Genomic DNA, 18854 nt, shown 5'->3' with positions numbered 1-18854 from the left:
TTCAGCACTTTAGTTCATTATATAGTCCACTTAACATTTTACGTCATTTCATCAATATTTTCAGATCATTTTAATGATAACTTTCCAATGATACTAGGTCACAAAAATCCAGGCTCTGCAGTTACAGGTCCTTTTTCTACTTGAAAACTAAACAAATTCTCAACATAGACAGCTGCCCACCACTGCCACTGCCCTACCATCTTTGAAAACAGCAACAATGAGGAACAAACATATACCATGGGATGGACCTGATCAGCCAAAATGGTCACATAATCCTTGGCAGTAATGTGACCTTGCGGAGTAGCCATGGAGTGCATGGAATACTGCGACGCAGCTGCCCAAATCATCATCAAAACTCCCTGTCATGTATTGCTCTTGGGATGTAATCTTGGCCAGAAGTTGAAAACTGTGTGAAAGAAGACTAACCTAACCAAATGACATTCTTCTATTCCTTCACAGTGCAAGTTTGTGGCTTCAGCTCCTTGTTATAGAAATTTGTCAATGATGAGTGGCTTTGGAGTTCCAGCTAACACTGCAGGTCATTGCTTCTAGAGCTCCCTTCATGTTGCTTTGATGCTGAAAGGGTTTGGGAGTGAGACAGTCAGTTCTGCAGTTACTTTTGCAGCTTTCGTCCTCTTATTTTTCATCACAGTCTCTTCAATGACCATCGGTCATCATCACTGAACACACCCACCCTTTTGTCTGTGTTGCTACTTAAGACACGAATTTTTCCATTTTCCTGTATGCAGTATAAATCTTTGATTCAGTGCCTGTTCAAACACCAAACACTTCAGCTACCTAGGTTACAGAAGCACCCACCATATGAGTGCCAAGGATTTTCCCATGTTCGGACTCACTTATCTCTGACAGAATGCATCCACAACTATACGGAATGCTGTTCTCACCATGACAGACACTTGTAAAGTATTGAGGACATTGCACAGTTGCCGTTCATGGTCAATGCAACAGAGAAACTCCCAGGCTTGGCTAGTGTAGTATATTCAGGGTTGAGCCCCTGCAATTTCAGCCATCTCTCTCACACATGAGCTCTGCAGGTAAGACATGCCCCTTGCCCCCTTCCCTTTACTCCGAGATTTACTTCGTGAGATAGATTGTCAACAGATGATTCACTGGGGCTGTTTACCGCCAAGCCTCGTGCAGCTGTTAACAGTGTCTGGAGGCACAAGCCATACCGATACGTGGCATACAGATCGTGGTAAACAGCACTGCAGTCACAGATATGTATTTGCTTCTGTGTGGTCACATGTCTATGGCACACCATGCCTGTATTCCTCCACTGACAGGTACTTTAAGCCGCTGCTCAGTTGCCCTTGAGTCTACACTCTAAACTACAACAACTGCTACAGCTGCTACCTATCAGACAGTACTGTCTCACACCTTTGCCAGGATCATCCAATGGGCATCAGTCAATTGTTCCTGCACCTTGACCTGCATCTCCCAGCTCATCACCATTTCTGATGGCTGTGGACTACTTCATAGTGGGCACCTGCCACCATCGTCACAATTGATTTTCCAGTTCTGTTTGTGTTGTTTCATTCAAGGTTAACAAACAAGGAGTTTTACAGCAATGTTTGAATTCAATCACTACCAGTCACACCGGCTAGCCTCAGCATTAATGTTCGAGCATATATTTCTCAAATTGCTTCCATATTTTTGTCCATCCCCTGTAGATAATGACACAATTTTCAATAACCATGACGAAAGTGATAGATGACAAATGAATAACAAAAACTGTAACTTACCTCATGAATCATAAGAGCGGCTAATCCATAGACCACACCACACCACACTTCTTCACTCTGAATACTTGTTGCATCTACCTGTCCTGAAGGCATCATGCCATTCACAGCTCCAAGCTGCCCATTTTTGAATTTCAGGACATTATATGTAAAGATTTTGTTCAAAGCACTCTTAACATTTTCAGCTGGAAAAACCTGAAACACATTTTCAGAATTTAGTTAATGCACTTCATCAAGAGCATGCACGCTTGTGTGTGTGCGTGTGTGTGTGTGCGTGCATGAGCATGGACGCACGCACCAATACCTGATACTGTACTTTTGATTTTGCCAATTTTTATTACATGAGAGTAATTTTAATTTGCTGCTAAACTTTGCTCTTGTAGGTACATTCGAAACACTAAGTATATTATTGTTTTTAGGACTAATGTGTAGTTGCTTTTTGTGGTGTCTTTATCAATATTAAAGTTTTGAGAATTTGTTCAAATACTGTCCATTATTCGATTAATTTCCGTATTAGAATGCACATCTAAATATCTGGACATACTTTTCATAATATTCTGCATTTCTGATCGATATGACCTTTCAAACTCTAAACAATCTACAAATTTCTTCCTCCATCATAATCAATGTAGTTCACGTATCATGGAGTACAACAAACTCATTCAGTGATATAGTAGGACAGTCTAATTATATAATATAGAAGATTTTCCATATGAACTGTCAGCTGTATCAATATCCATCAGTTCTTGAGATGCTAAAGGATCTATTGCTTTGGAGAAACCCCCAAGGCCAAGGCCATCCTTTCTGCATGGAATTTTGTGATGGAAAAGACAATATAATATTGTCTTTTCCATCACAAAAATCCATGCAGAATGTAATATATTTCATAACAATAATAATTGTAGTCGAATTAAGTCAGGTGATGCTGAGGGAATTAGATTAGGAAGTGATACACTGAAAGTAGTAAAGGAGTTTTGCTATTTGGGAAGTAAAATAACTGATGATGGTCGGAGTAGAGAGGATATAAAATGTAGGCTGGCAACGGAAGGAAAGTGTTTCTGAAGAAGAGAAATTTGTTAACATCGAGTATAGATTTAAGTGTCAGGAAGTCGTTTCTGAAAGTATTTGTATGGAGTGTAGCCATGTATGGAAGTGAAACATGGACGACAAATAGTTTGGACAAGAAGAGAATAGAAGCTTTCGAAATGTGGTGCTACACAAAAATGCTGAAGATTAGATGGGTAGATCACATAACTAATGAGGTGGTATTGAATAGAATTGGGGAGAAGAGGAGTTTGTGGCACAACTTGACAAGAAGAAGGGACCGGTTAATAGGACATGTTCTGAGGCATGAAGGGATCACAAATTTAGCATTGGAGGGCAGTGTGGAGGGTAAAAATCGTAGAGGGAGACCAAGAGATGAATACACTAAGCAGATTCAGAAGGATGTAGGTTGCAGTAGGTACTGGGAGATGAAGAAACTTGCACAGGATAGGGTAGCATGGAGAGCTGCATCAAACCAGTCTCAGGACTGAAGACCACAACAACAACAACAAATAATTTTGGAAACACAAAGTTTGTTAAATGTTCTTTAGTAGCTCCACAAAGAAGTCGTAAGTTATCAGTTCTACTGAACTCCTGCAGTTATTATTGACTATTCTAGATGTTATTACAATTAAACTAGCCATCTTATTTGAAGCTACTTTCATTACACATTGCTGAATATTATCACTTCTTACTTTGTTTATTCTTGAATTGTTAGTAGGAACAGGTGTCTCTGCACTAAAAAAAGATTTTGTTTGTTTTGGAGACCCTCTGGAGTGTTTCTACATGTAACAGATTTTTATGCCATGTAAGTTCACCATCCTTGAAGAGAGCTAAAATTCTGCTTTTTGTGTTATGTCTCAAGATATTCCCACCGTCCTTGCCTGGCATTCCTAATATAACCATGTAATAATGAAGCTTTCTAGCTTTTTTGACAATTCTGGTTGAAAAAATAAATTCAGAATCCACCTGTTGGATCAACCAACTTTTTGAAGCAAGTGTTAACATTTGCAAATCTCAGCATTTGAAGAAATTTCATTTTTTGGCTTTAATTCAATCACAACCAACAGAGGATAGGCATTGCTGATCATTAGATTAAACCCACCTGAAACTGGAGTCTGCTTATGAATTTCATTTTGTGACTGACAAATGTTATGCTTTATGTACCTTTCTGAATTTTATTTCAAGGCTCTCTCGTATTTTAATGGCGAGTGGGCAAGATTTTACTAACATGAACAAATCCTTTCTGTAGTTTCCATTTCTTCATTAAAAACATTTATTGTGAGCCTCATTCAGGCATATTGAGCATAATTTTTGTGGACTATCTTCATTTAGCTGATCTTACCCTATCATGAGCACCAAAGCCCTTTTAATGGCATGATTTCTTTTTACAAAAGGATTTCAGCTATACTTTGGTATGGACTTATAGGTCCCTGTGTAATTCCAATATACTGATATTGTTTTTACAACATGAATTCACAGTCAGACTGAATTGTTGAAATTCTTTGATTCTTTAACTTATTTTCAGAATTAAATTTCACATGCGCCTTTTATAAACTTTAAATCAACTTCTTGTGTTTCCTTGATCCTCACTGTTGGCCAGCTCAACAACTCATTACACATCAAAAAATCAAATAAACAACAGTACTTACACATTGACAGTTACCATCCTGTCCCTGTGAATAGTTCCTCAACCTACAGTCTTGGAATTTGGTATGAACACACAATAATGAGCTAAAACATTATGACTGCCAGTTTAATAGCACGTTTGTCCACTTTTTGAATGAAATACATAAGTAATTCCATATGGTATAGATTCAACTAGGCCTTGGTAGGTTTCCGGAGACATATGGCATCAGATGTCCATGCACAGGTCATTCAATTTCTTTAAGGCATAGGCCAGTAGTTTGTGGACATGGAGCCGGCACTCAATAGCATAAATATGTTCCTTCATATGCAGATCATGTGAGTCTGGCAGCCAAGACATCAACATGAATTCACTCTCACAATTCTCAAACTACTGTAGCATGATTCTGTCCTTGTCATACAACAGTCATCCTGCTGGAAGATGCCATCACTGTCAGAGAAGACATCAACCATGAAGAGTTGCGTGTGGTCTGCAATAATATTCAAATAGTCCACAAAGTTACTACCACAGGTTCCACTGAAGCCCAGGTGAACGTTCCCCAAGATTACGCCATCCACCAGCCTACAACCATGGCGCAGTGCTCGTTTCGAGCTGGATGACAGTGTATCCAGACAACAACTGACCTGGTGTAACAAGAAACATGATTCATCCAACCAGGAGAAATGTGTCCATTGATTTACAGTCCAGCCTTGATGAATCTGTGTCCCCTTAAATCATAATTGATGATGCTGTTCGGTCAACATAGGAACATGTAGGGGTTGTCTGTTGTGGAGCAACATGTTCATCTCCATCAGCACGCTTGTCTCTGTCATCATAACTGCCAAATATTGCTACGTTCCCCGCTTTATAGAGCACAAGCCTCTGATGTCCACGTTCTGTGATGAGGCATGGGCATCCAACAACTTATTGTCACCAGTGGTTTCATAGTCCTCCCAGCATTTTCCATAGATCTTCATGACAGTTGCACAGAAACAGCCAATTAGCTTCACCATTTTCAACATATTTCTTCCCAAGATCAGGCTGTAACAATCTATACTTTGTCAAAGTTGCTCATGTCAATGGATTTCCCCATTTACAATCCATATCATCAATAGAACCATTCCCCATTGAACTCTGCACCACTTTATACTTTCCTTACTGTGACATGTGCCCATAATGCCACCAGGTGGCATTCAATCCTACAGTGGGCAGTTGTCAAAAAGTTTTGGTTCATGCCTAGCTCCTCCATCGTGCTGGAACATATGTGCTTTCACTGGCTGTGAGTGTCCACTAGGTTTAATTCACAAAGAGAAAGTGTTCACTTCAGCCAATTGTGGTACCGTTGATAAATCTCAAAATAATTAAGTAGCACACATATTCCACAGTACTATTCTGTTCTTTAATTAACCCACTTCTTTAGTAGTACTACGATTTTCTGAAATAAATGCCATGAAATGAGATGAGTCCCTCCGATGTTCTCCGCATACCATGATGAACACCATCTCTAGCAGCTAGGACAGGAATGCTAGAGATGGTACTATTGTGCGCAAGAAGCATGCTTTCTTGTGTGACTGAATGTATGTATGTTTCCCTTCTTGGAAGAAGGCTTTGCTAAAAACTAAATGTGTAAATATCTTTTCTTTGTGCCTGTCTGAAACTCAATGTGTCATCTTTATGCTTAGTAATGATATATCCTTTTCCTTATATTGCTGATATTACAAACTGGAGTTTCCACTGTTTATATATTATATCTACATTTAGAAACAAAAATTCTGCACATTTGGGATGGAATAACCATAAATGTCCTTAAATTTGCATTACAGATAAGATGATACTATAATAATAAAGCAATCTCTTGAACATGGATGTTTCCCAAAGGTGCTGAAGTATACACAAGTAAAACTGCTGTTCAAAGATAGGTCAAGAGAGGATATGTGAAATCATCGCAGCATCTCTCTTCTTCCAGTCCTACCAGAAACATCTTGAAAAGGTGCTGCCATCCAGATTCTAAATATTACAGGCAAATATGAGGTAATTTTGAAAAACACACTTGGCTGCCAGAGTAGAAAAAGCACTATAGATGCAATTAACAAATCTGTCTATAAGATTAGTATACCACTACATAATAAGAAGAAAATTGCAGGAATATTTTGCCACCTCACAAAAGCCTTTGACTCAGTACATCATGCACTGCTTAGCTATAAACTTGACAGGTATAGGATCAAGGGTGGTATTCTATATCGGAAGGGTAGTATTCTACGTCAGCTTATTTCATACCTGTATAAGAGCAAACAAAGGGTGATTATTTCTTCAAATGCAGCAAGTTATTCTTTCAAAATGAAAACAGTACCACAAGGTGTCCCATAAGGCTGCTTCCAGGACTTATTTTGTTTTTTCCTCATTGATTTACCCGTCAATGTAAATGCCCTGTAGTGTCCTACGGTCGGCAGGAAAGAACTAACAATCAAGTGTGAACACACTTTATTTAACTAAAATGCCTTCTTGGCATGCGCTGATTTCCAGACTCAAGAACAACAAGAAACACAATAATTCTTGTGCTGGCAAAAGCCAGATAAAAGTTACAAGAGAATGAAAAGAAATAACAACCAAAATACTATGCTATACAACTCCAAAGTGATGTTACGCCTAACAAGATACAAATTTCTACAGAAATCTACTGGACTAGAGCTGGTGAAGGTATTGGCTGGAGCTGTCCTAGCTGTAGGTTCACACTGCCGGTCTGACTCTGATGGTGTGCTTATAACATCAATTCTGTGGAGTGCTACACTTAGTCACATAAGTTCCAATTGGTGGATCTCTGTCACATGGCTTTTCTTGAAGTAGTGCCATGTTTAACTCGAAGGTCTGTCGATGTTTACATTCCCTGGTGGTGTTTTGATACAAGCTCTTGAAGGGAGATCGGCAGCCCACCTCGCTTATCTGTTGTGCGGGCCTTCTAGCTGATAAGGGGTCACTACAACATGCCCCATAAATTCTATGTAGAGATGATGTGGTAACTGAAGACCATGAGTCAGAAAACATCCCTTTCTGCATCATTAATACAATAAAACATCCGGAAACATGGTTTCAACTCAGTGGATTGACCATGAATGTCCCAAAAATCCACATGATCCTGTTCAGACCAAAACAGTCAAAATCCCAGGAAATTAAAATAAGTCATAACAATCTTGATCTAGAAAAAGTGGGTTCTGTGAAATTTTAAGATTAAACCTAGATAAGAATTTAAACTGGAATAAACAGCTGAGTTATCTACAAACAAATTATGTAGTTTTGCAACTGGGCTGCAAATATTAGCTAATGCCACTGACATGGACTCAGAAAACAAGTGCCAACCATAGCTACTTCCAATCAGTTATCAGATTCAGTATTTTGTTTGGGGAATTTTGAGTAACATACTGTGTACTGAAACAGCAGAAAAGAATTACTAGAAACATGCTGTATAGCCAAGGAAATTGTGATGCCCATTACTTAAAAATCTGCAATTATTAACATTTCCCTTTCTAAATATCTATGATATTATCACCTTTTTAAATAGTAATTAAGAATGAGTCAAAGAAAACTGTTCCGATCACTTATATAAAATATGTACGTTTCCCTGAGATCACGAACAGAAACAAAACACAATTTATCTGAAAGATTTATTGGAACAGATACAGGAAGTGTTGAGCTAATTTTCAACGTGTTTACCACCATAATTCAGACATTAGTCGTACTGTGAGACCAACTTTTGTATCTCTGTATCAGATATCTGCTGTCGATGATTGGAACCACCATGTGACACCCATCTCTGCCTCTCTCTCTGTTTGAAAATGCTGACTCCTACCAGACACGAAGTTCTTGAGTTTCTGGAACAGATGGAAATCTGTTGGGACTGTAGGGTGGACAATCAAACATCTTCAAGCCGCCATTTCCAGCAGCTCTGTCATATATCGAGCCATGTATGGTTGGATTTTATTGTGCAGCAAGAGAGTACTGGCACTGAACAACCCACACTACTTGTTCTGAATAGCTGCATTGCCTCACCCTCCTCCTTAACAATCCCCATCTCATATCTGGTCAGGAATTTAGTGAGGAGACTCCTGGAATTTAGTGAGGAGACTCCCTGGCTGTATCAGTACACTGAAACCACTATTTTCTGCACCAACACAGTTGGCTTGAAGTTTATCTGCAAGGAGACTATGTGACACCAGTGCAGTGACTGCTGCTTGGTTTCTGATGTGCTGTGTACAACCAACATCTCATCACCTATGATGATCCAGTCTAGAAACTTGTTGCCATCATCATGATACCACTGCAGAGAACTCAAGCTTGCCCATGTGTTTTGTTTAGTGTTGTGGAGTCATTTACTTCGACACTCACCTTGAGCACAATTTTCATAACAGGTGCTCCATGACAGTTTCATGCAACAACAAGTGGTACATCTGTTGGAACTGACTGCCGAGTTTCACGATTGTGAAGCAACAATTTTCAATAACGTATCCCTGCACAAGCTCCACAAGGTCGTCTGTAATGATGGATGGCCTCCCGATGTACTAAGCATCATGAACATTTTGGGGACCTGCTGCAAAGTCTCTGCACCAGTGGTGCACTATCTTGCTTATTATGTTAGGTTCACAGACCTGGCACAGCTGACAAATTTTAATCGGTGCTATGTTCTGTGCATTCAAAAACTATCACTGACTTCACTTGACACAGGGTGGGAGCTGGAATATGAACCTTCATTTTCAATTGCTGCTACGAAGCTATCAAAGCTATTGTGAGATCTTGAGAAGTTCTGTTAGCACATGCACTATACCATATCATTACTTTATCATGTACACACCGTCACTTGCACAACAGACGATTTGAAATCTGTGGGACGAGTGAGAAACTTACTTGTTATGGATGCACCTCATAATTTTATGCTCCCTGCTCATTGCTTAAACTTATATGTTCCAAGTTCCCAGTACATGGGAGGCAGTGTATCGAGAGGCAGTGTATCAAAGATTTAAACAGCATATATGGAACACAGAAAAACAATTCGCTAAGTCACAATACCAAGAAAAGCGCATGTTGAATGATTATGAAAGATGGTCCTGGAGAGGATTATGACAAAAAATAGGAGGGTGACAGCTGCAAAGTTCTCTGCAGAACTGAATGTCACACTCACGAACCCTGTCAGCACCAAAACAACATGAAGAGAGCTCAGAAGCAGGGAACTGCAGGATGAGCTGGAATTCCAAATACTCATCAGTGGTGCAAATGCCTGTAACTGGAAAACATACTGGCGAGCCCTTAAAATCTGGACTGTGGAGCAATGGAAGACAGTCATTTGGTCAGATGAGTCATGTTTCACACTGTTTCCACCTTGTGGTTGAGTTTACATCCCAAGACTGAAACATGGAACGGGTTCGGTGATGATTTGGGCAGTCATATCATGATATTCCATGGGCCCCATACTTACTCTGCAAGGTACTATTACTGCCAAGGATTACATGACCATTTTAGGTGATCAAGTCCATCCCATGGTACAATCTTTCTTCTTCAATTGTGACACTTTGTTCCAAGATGACAGGAGTGGTGTTCACACAGCTTGCATCTTTGTGAGAATAAGGATGACTTGTTACATCTATCCTAGCCACCACAGTTACCAGACCTCAATATAATTGAGCCTTTGTAGTCTTGTTTGGAAAGAATGGTGCATGATCACTACCCACCTCTATCATCATTATCTGAACATGCCACTATTTTGCAGGAAGAATGGTATAACATTACCTTGAAAACCACACGGGACCTGTATTTAACCATTCCCACCACAACTGGAAGCTGTTTTGAATGCCGATGGGTTTCCTACACCGTATTAGACAAGGTAATGAGTTGTGTTGTATTTTTGGGTTTTACATATTTTTGTCCAATCCCTATATGACAAGAATACTTTCACGGTTGGACCTGTCTTTGGTGGGGATTGACTCATTGGTTCTGGGGGAGGAGACCAAATAGCAAGTCATCAGTCCCATCGGATTAGGGAAGTATGGGGAAGGAAGTCTACCATGCCTTTTTAAAGGAGCTATCCTGGCATTTGCCTAAAGCAATTTAGGGAAATCACAGAAAACCTAAATCAGTATAGTCAGACGCGGGTCTGAAACTTCGCCCTACTGAATACGAGTCCAGTGTACTAACCACTGCGCCCCCTCACTTGGGAGATGATGGGGAAGGGCACACCTGTGACAGGACTATAGTAGAAAATTCTAGGTGAGAACATGACACACATCTTGATACAGTCTTTCACATGCATACGGCCTACATGTCACAGAGCTGGGAGTATGCATAGCTTAAAAACGGACCAAGATATTTCATGGATTGGTTGGAGATGGCACACAACTTTGGGTAGAGGTGTGAAAGATGCTGGGAAGAATGTTCTTCATTTCAGGGCTTGATGAAAGATGACCGAAGCACTGGTTTATTATTGAGTAACAGAGGGCAGCTTCTTTTTAGTAGGGGTGGTTGATGCACTATGTACATGTGTGAATACGGCATGAGAGATCATCCTCGTGTCCCTTCATCTCACTCTCCCTATCTTGTCATCCTTGTTCCTCTGAACTGCTCCACCTGACGCATCCCCAATCTCAACTAGAAACTAGGTCACAGGATAGGACCAATTTAGGTATGTATGTTGGGTAACACACACACACGCGCACACACACACACACACACACACACACACGCACACACACACACACAGAGAGAGAGAGAGAGAGAGAGAGAGAGAGAGAGAGAGAGAGAGTTTACTATAGTAGTAACTTAACAACATACCTCTTCTGTTACACCGCATGCTCTCAAATACCAAAGGCCACAAAGCTGATCAGCCATAATTGACTTTGACTGGCTTCTATTGGATGTGTCAAAGTTGTAATATTCCCCTAGACATTAGAAAATTAGTGTTGTAGAAACAGAAAATATTAATAGTGCTGATAAGAAATTTGTTTATAATATAGTTTATAATACAGTTGGTAGATATGCTGTTAATTACTACTGCTTTAAACATTAAAAGTGCACAATAAATCAAATTATGACTTGTTCTCATTTTGTAGTACCAGATTCATCCCTGTGGATAATAACTGGAGAACAGAAGAGGATGAAACTGCAAGCTATAATCACTTTCCAACAGCAGTGTCAATCATGCTCCAGTTGCATGCAAAGATATACAATGAAATTTATGTGTATATTAAGATACTTGCTAACATTACACATATAACCAAAACAGGGCAGTGTATTAAAAAGGCATTTGAAAGAAGCTTCAGTTATCATAATCAAATCTCCCTCCTCCATGTACACAAACGATACCAATTGGAAGGATTCACCCTTTGTGCTTCTAAATGACTAGGTTTTTTATTAAGTTTTTATGATCTATTCTGATTACCCTTTCACTGTTTACTTATAGAAGGGAAGAGTATTCTAAAAGATCAAGATACTTTCAGCTTACTCAAGATGCATCCTGCTTTGCTTCAGTGACTTACTTTCTACACAAAATACTACAGATTTCTCACTTTCTACACACCATCTGAACTGTAAAGTCATAATACCTTTAAGAACTTTCAAATAAGTGTATTTTTCTACCTCATTAGAATAATTTGACTATTAATTGTAATTTGCATACCACTTCTCTTCTAGTCTATCATTTAGGACCTCTCTCCCTATCAATTATGTCATATGTTGTTAAATCAAAACACTGGTAAGACACATTGTTCATTGGGATTAGATAAATGTCTTGACAACTGGTGCAACAGCCCATATGGAAGAACAATATATTAATCTTATCAACTGAAAACTGAGCTTTCTGTCAGTGGCAACAAAGATACAGAAGTTAGTGATTATTAGACTGGCATAGCAGTTATGATTACAAAAGGCAAAAAGAGTTTATTAGTGGAGCCAGAAGAGTATTTTTGTTGGTAGAACAGATATACAGTCACTTAACATCTTACACAAAAGCCAAACAGAGAACATATAGTTGAAGCTAGACAAAGATAGAAAAAATTGTGATCACATTACATTAATTCTTGTTCCACGGATCATGGATATGATATTTTGTAATGATGTGGAATGTGTCAGTTTAACATAAGGTTTCTTTACAAGATGCAATCTTTCTTTCTTTTTGTTTTTTTAATATTTACTACTTCATGTCTAAAAATTCATTCAGAAATTCTTTTAATTAATTTTTAAATGTTGTTTAGTATCTGTCAGACTTTTACTGCTATTTGGTAAATGACCAAAGAATTTTGTGGCAACATAGTTCCCTCCTTTCTGTGCCAAAGTCAGATTTAACCCAAAATAGTGAAGATCATCCTTTCTTTTAGTGTTGTAGCTGTGCATATTCCCATTATTTTGGAACTGGGATGGGTTATTAATAACAAATTTCATTACTGAATATAAGTATTGTGAAAGTACTGTGAGTATCATTAGTTCCTTAAATAAATGTTCGCAAATGATCTTGGGTGGGTCCCAGTTATTATTCTGATTATACACTTTTGTGCAATGAATACTTTTTCTCTTAATTATGAGTCACCCCAAAATATGATGCCATATGCAAGCAATGAATGAAAGTAGGTATAAGAGGGTAATTTACTGATGTATCTATAAACAAAATTTGCAATGACCCTAATAGCATAAACAGCTGAATTCAAACCTTTCAGCAGATCATCATGTGTTGCTTCCACTTCAATTTCTCATCACTGCACACACCCACAAATTTTCAATTTTCTGCCTTAGCAACATACTTCTGTTCAACGTCTATATTTATCAATGGTATTATGCCATTTACTGTACAGAATTGTATACATAGTGTTTTCTCACAATTTAGTGAAAGTCCATTCACAAATAACCACTTAATAATTTTCTGAAAGACATAATTTACAATTTCCTCTACTACTTCTTGTTTGTCAGTTGTGATTACTACACACGTATCATCTGTAAAAAGAACTAGCTTTGCATCTTCATGAATACAAAGTGGAAAAATTCACCAATACATATTAAGAACAATAAGGGACCCAAAACTGACACTGTGGGCACCATTCTTGATGCCTCCCCAGTTAGAGGACTCTACTGACTTTCTGCAGACTATCTGTGCTCTTAATTTCAACCTTCCACATTATTCCAGTTAAATATTAATTAAACCATTTGTGCACTGTTACACTTATACCACAATACTTAAACTTATCTAGAAGAGAATACAAAAAAATCCCAATAGGCGATGTTTGGTTATTCAGATTGTTTCATATTTGATCAGTAAAAGCATATGCAGTATTTTCTGATGAAAAGCCTTTCTGAAAACCAAACTGACACTTTGTTGGTACTTCATTTTTACAAATCTGTGAAGCTACTCTTGAATTCATTATTTCTTCAGGATTTTTGGATGAAGCTATCAGAACTGAGATTAGGTAGCAGTTGTTAGCAACAGACTTATCTCCCTTTTTATGGAATGATTTAACAATAGCATATTCAGTCTATATGGAAAAATTTCCTGTTTCATTGTGCTACTACATATGTGGCTGAGAATCCTACTTACCTATTGGAATAAGCTTTTAGTACTCTGTTGGAAATGCCATCAATTCCATGTAATTTTTTACTTTTGAGTGAATTTATTATTTTCTTAATTTCAGTGGGAGAGGTGAGCTGAATTACAGTTTTATCAAACTGCACACATGCTACCTCTGCCATATACAGCCTCGTATTTTATAATGAACAGGTGCATCCTATTTTCACTACAACACTTAAAAATTGTTATCAGAAATATTTGCTAGTTCTGACTTTTTGTTAACAAACTTTTCACTGATTTTGATACAAATACAGTCCTGTGTTCTCCATTGCTCTGTTTCCCTCTTAATAATATTCTAAATTATTTTAATTATATTATGAGAGGTGCTAATCTTAGACATAATGCACATGCTTCTGGACTTTTTAATAACATTTCTTAATATGGTGCAGTAGTTTTTATAATGCCACACTGTTTCTGGATCATTACTCCTTCTAGTATAAGATACATTTCCATTTTCTGTTTACAGATTTTTTGACCCTTTAGTAAGCCATGCCTTTTTAGATGGTTTCTTACAATTATGTTTCACTGTTTTCTTAGTGTATCTGTTTTCAAACATACTCACAAAGGTATCATGAAATAGGTTAAATTTCAAATTAGCATCAGGTTCCCTGTACACCTCATCCCAGTCTGTTGCAAGATTTCCCTAAAATTTGCAATTGTTAAATCATCAATTGAATGCACTATTTTTCAGGACTGTTTTGTATAACTGTATGGAGCTATGTCATATACTCTAACTAGCTGTACATCATGATCAGAAAGACCACTTTTAACAAGAAAAGCTTTTATTTGATTAAATTTATCTTGGTCTATAAAAACATTATCTATCAATGTACTGCTTTCCTGTACTACATGAGTAGGAAAATCAATAACTGGTGTCAAATTGAAAGAATCAAGTAATACTTCAAGGCCATTCTTTCTATAAGACTTTTTCAGAACATCTAAATTGAAATACTCACAAACCATAATTTGCTACCCCCTGTCTAACAAATAGCACAACAAATAAGCCAAGTCTTTCAGAAATAGCTGAAAATTTCCCAGTGGGGACCAATACACAGCTACAATTATAAAAATACCATTATTTAGTCTAAGCTCACAGTGAAATTCTTCTATACATTGCTCTACAAAAAAATTTTGGTTTCTGAATCTGTCACATTATGATAAATTTTACCATATATGGCAACTCCTCCTCTCTCCTAAGTGTCTCTACTTACATGTGCTAAAAGCTTATAACCACCAGCATTTACCTTTTCTATACCCGTGACTATATGATATTCAAACAGGCACAGTACATCTATTCTACCCTCAAATCAAGAAGCTCATCTACTCTGTTTTCTAATCCCCTGATATTCTGATACTATATACTGTACTTTTATGAGAATCTCATGCTATTTTAATATCTCTAGTACCTGTCTGTTTGAGCTTCTCATTTAGCCCCCCCCCCCCCCCCCCCCACACAAGATTTTTCTATCATCCTGGTCAATTTACCCTTCCCTTTCCTATTGAGATGCAGACCTAGCCTTGTGAAGTCCCACATACCAATGATATCAACAGGAACCAAACCCATGCTTGACAAAGCAGCCACCCAAAGCAGTTGATCTAACTCTATATTGACTCTCCTAACAGAGCTGTTCAGTTGGGACTGATCACACTGCATTTGAAAAAGCTTGTGATCTGGTATCTGTCACCTAATTTTTCCTGTAAGATCTGGCCCACACCGCTTCCATGGTTACAACCTGACCATAGATCTTTCCTCCGATTTTCTACTTTTTTTTATGAAACAGTTGGTTTCTCAGTGGAAGCCTGTTGAGTATTAACTACACATACATCTATTTGAACCTCTTCCTTAGTCAACAAAGGGAGCAAGGCAAATCTATTGTTTGTGCCAATGACGAAACTGTCAGATACTGTTCTCTTTCTGCAGCCCCTGTTCCTTGCTACCATTTCCCACCTGTCTTTACCTTTCTCCCCCTTAACCTCATCAGTTCCTCCATAGCACTATCCAGTTCAGCATTAAAGGCTATCCTCTTCCTTTCCTGTTCAGCTATTTTCCTATTCCTTGCACACACTTTGCAACACCACGGAAGACACCCATTTACTTCACTAATTCCCATGCCACAACATTTCCCCCAATGTAACCACCTGTCAAAGCAGCTGCATGGAATCCCAGAATGAACTTTCCTACAGCATCTTAAACACTTCTCGCTCATGGTTATTTATTATGTTTTTTTAAAAAAATATCTAGACACTTAACTACAGACCACAAGAGTCACTAAGGTTATGTGGGACACCAATATATGTGTATACTGTTAATGCAGTAATGTAATGCACTTAAAACAACATTAAAATTCAAAACTTGTATACCTGAAAAATTAGGCCTAAAATCATGTATGCATGATATGGACTTTATGTATTTTGAAAATGAATAGAAGATAGAACTCAAAACTTTTAATTCCCTGAGGAGATATGGCACTACTAAATATATGTGAACTGAAAACATCCAAAATTATTCACTTAATACTAAAGCAAATGTTTCAAATTTGTATGAAAACCTACATCTAAAGCACCTGGAAACTGGCCATTAGAATAGACCTAACGATATGTTTACCAGAATTAGCTACTTTAGCTTACTGGGCAGTTAGGAATGATACACTGGGCTTAGATCCTCTCCCAATTGAAATTAACTTAGGAATAACTCTGAAGCAAAAGGCAGCAGGCCACCACGATGTGAAGTGAAACACTCCAAAAATTACACTGAACAGAAGTAAGAAGAAATGTTACTATATCCTGTTCCTAATGAAGTGTTGTTCCCAACTTAAACCTTATGGTGGTGAGTGGATGAACACGTTAGGCAGCCAGTATATTAGGGACCACATGACTGCCAATAAGAGTGGCCTCATTTCTTATTGACAGCCATGAGGACACTATCGCGTCGTCTTGTTTTAATTATGAGAAAATGAACCTCCATGAACATCAAAACCTGTTAGATGTGTAAGGCAAGGAAAAACCACTGCATACAGTGCCTTCAGAATATCTCAAGTTCTACAGCCAGGAATAAATGGGCAGAAGAAAAGAAGAAAATCAGTTTACTGATCATGATCGGGTTAGGAGCTCAGGATATGGAGTGGACAACAGCAGTTTTATACAAAAAATCCTTCCATAACAGAAAAAAGTAGTAAGAAATGTATAGAATACAAGAGTGTTACTAAAAGTAACTGGGAAAGAAAACTTTGAATCATGTATTGTAGCAATTGTTCTAAGGGTTAAATCGGAGAACAATGTGATTAATACATAAAATGTTAATGATTGACTACCGATGATAGAACTAAAGACTGTAATATGTTTAATTAATGATGAACAGCAAAGACAAGGTAATTGAATAAATTTATGATCAAATAGAGGAACTTCCCCACCTGGGATTTTGGGGAACATAAACTGCAGAGACAAAAGGCTTCTGAAATTCTGTAAGTACTATGAGGTTCTTTCAAATGAAACCTGGTCGGTGCGTCTACCTTTGGCTTATACGTAAGGCAGCACCATGTAACTGCGGGTATGGTGGCACCATCTATTGGTAGAGAGATTGACATGTGCACACCGTTTGATGTTGCATAGCGCCAGTGTGGTTTCATGCCGAAGAGAATATGGTCACACAAGTTATCATCCACTAGTGAACATGCAGGTGAGTAAGCAGGAACGAGGAGTGATGCGATTTGTGGCAGCGTACAGAATTGGAGGCTGTGAAATCTATTGATGGATGAAGACCATGCACAGTGAGTACAGACTGAGTCATTAAAGTGTTGTGGAATGGTGCAAATGATTTCTTGAGGGGCCTGAGTCACTGAAAGATGACGCTTGCCCTAGACAGGCTCATCATGTCATCACACCGGAAATTGTTGCGGAAGTGAATGCTTAAGTCTTGGACAACCACGGAATCACTGTGGACAAGATCCTTCGGTTACTGGGTATTAGCATGGGAACCGCCCACACCATAATGCCCACACATGGCCAATGCTGCAAAGACGACATTGCAGCAGTTTCAGTGGGAAATGCTGGAACATCCAGAACATCGACCATACTGTCCCAACCTTTCACCGTGTGACTTTAATGTGTTTGGACCTCTAAAACAAGTTATTCGTGGACATAGATTCACAACAGACGATGAAGTGTGTGACTGGGTCCAGGCCTGGACCCGACAGCAGCCTACGAGCTTCTTCAAGGACAGAATCGACCGGCTACTGTTGCAATGGGATAAATGTGCCAATAGTTTTGGCGACTATTTTTGAGTATGTGTACTGTGTATAACTACATTTTTGAGTTAATAAAATTGTTACTGTTACTTTACACTGGTGACCATGTTTCATTTGAATGCCCCTTATATGGTGAAGTTCCCGACAGCAGTAGATATACCTGGAAAGCATCAGGAGATAATCCAGGATGCTAAATACACCACATCTTAGGGAAACAAAGACACAGAAACTAAATTTAAGTTAATTATTCCTACATGTTCCAGTCTTCCGTTGCTTAGTACTGACCTGTCATGTGAACTATGACATTCATACAATTGCCTCAATTTCCCCTAAAGTTTCCTTTCATTTTCTTGTAGGTGGCATCAATCTTTCTCACAGCCAGTCAAGCTTCTACAACTTTCCATTTCCCTACCAACCATTTTGCACTTCCCGTCCATCTCATTTTTGAGGCACCTGTAAACCTCATTTGCCTGCTCAGCTTTTTATGTTTTCTCCTTTTGTCAAATAAACTCAATATCTCATGTGTTATCCAAGGGATTCTACATGGACTTGTCTTTTTGCTTAGTTGCTCTGCTGCTGCCTACACT

General features: G+C 38.4%; 1 protein-coding gene across 1 annotated transcript in view; it reads right to left on the bottom strand.

Annotated features, from left to right (window-relative positions):
- Positions 1 to 18854, bottom strand: part of LOC126190965 (non-lysosomal glucosylceramidase) — a 250969-nt gene that overhangs the window by 11834 nt on the left and 220281 nt on the right. Inside the window, exons 14-15 of the mRNA XM_049931627.1 lie at positions 11245 to 11351; positions 1764 to 1955 (exon numbers count right to left, since the gene is read on the bottom strand). Coding sequence (XP_049787584.1) covers positions 1764 to 1955; positions 11245 to 11351 — 299 coding nt within the window. The remainder of the gene's footprint in view (positions 1 to 1763; positions 1956 to 11244; positions 11352 to 18854) is intronic.

This window comes from Schistocerca cancellata, chromosome 6, assembly GCF_023864275.1.
Source record: "Schistocerca cancellata isolate TAMUIC-IGC-003103 chromosome 6, iqSchCanc2.1, whole genome shotgun sequence".
In the NCBI taxonomy this organism is placed as follows: domain Eukaryota; kingdom Metazoa; phylum Arthropoda; class Insecta; order Orthoptera; family Acrididae; genus Schistocerca; species Schistocerca cancellata.
Note: the sequence above shows the minus strand (reverse complement) of the source record. Positions and strands in the feature narration are given on the sequence as shown.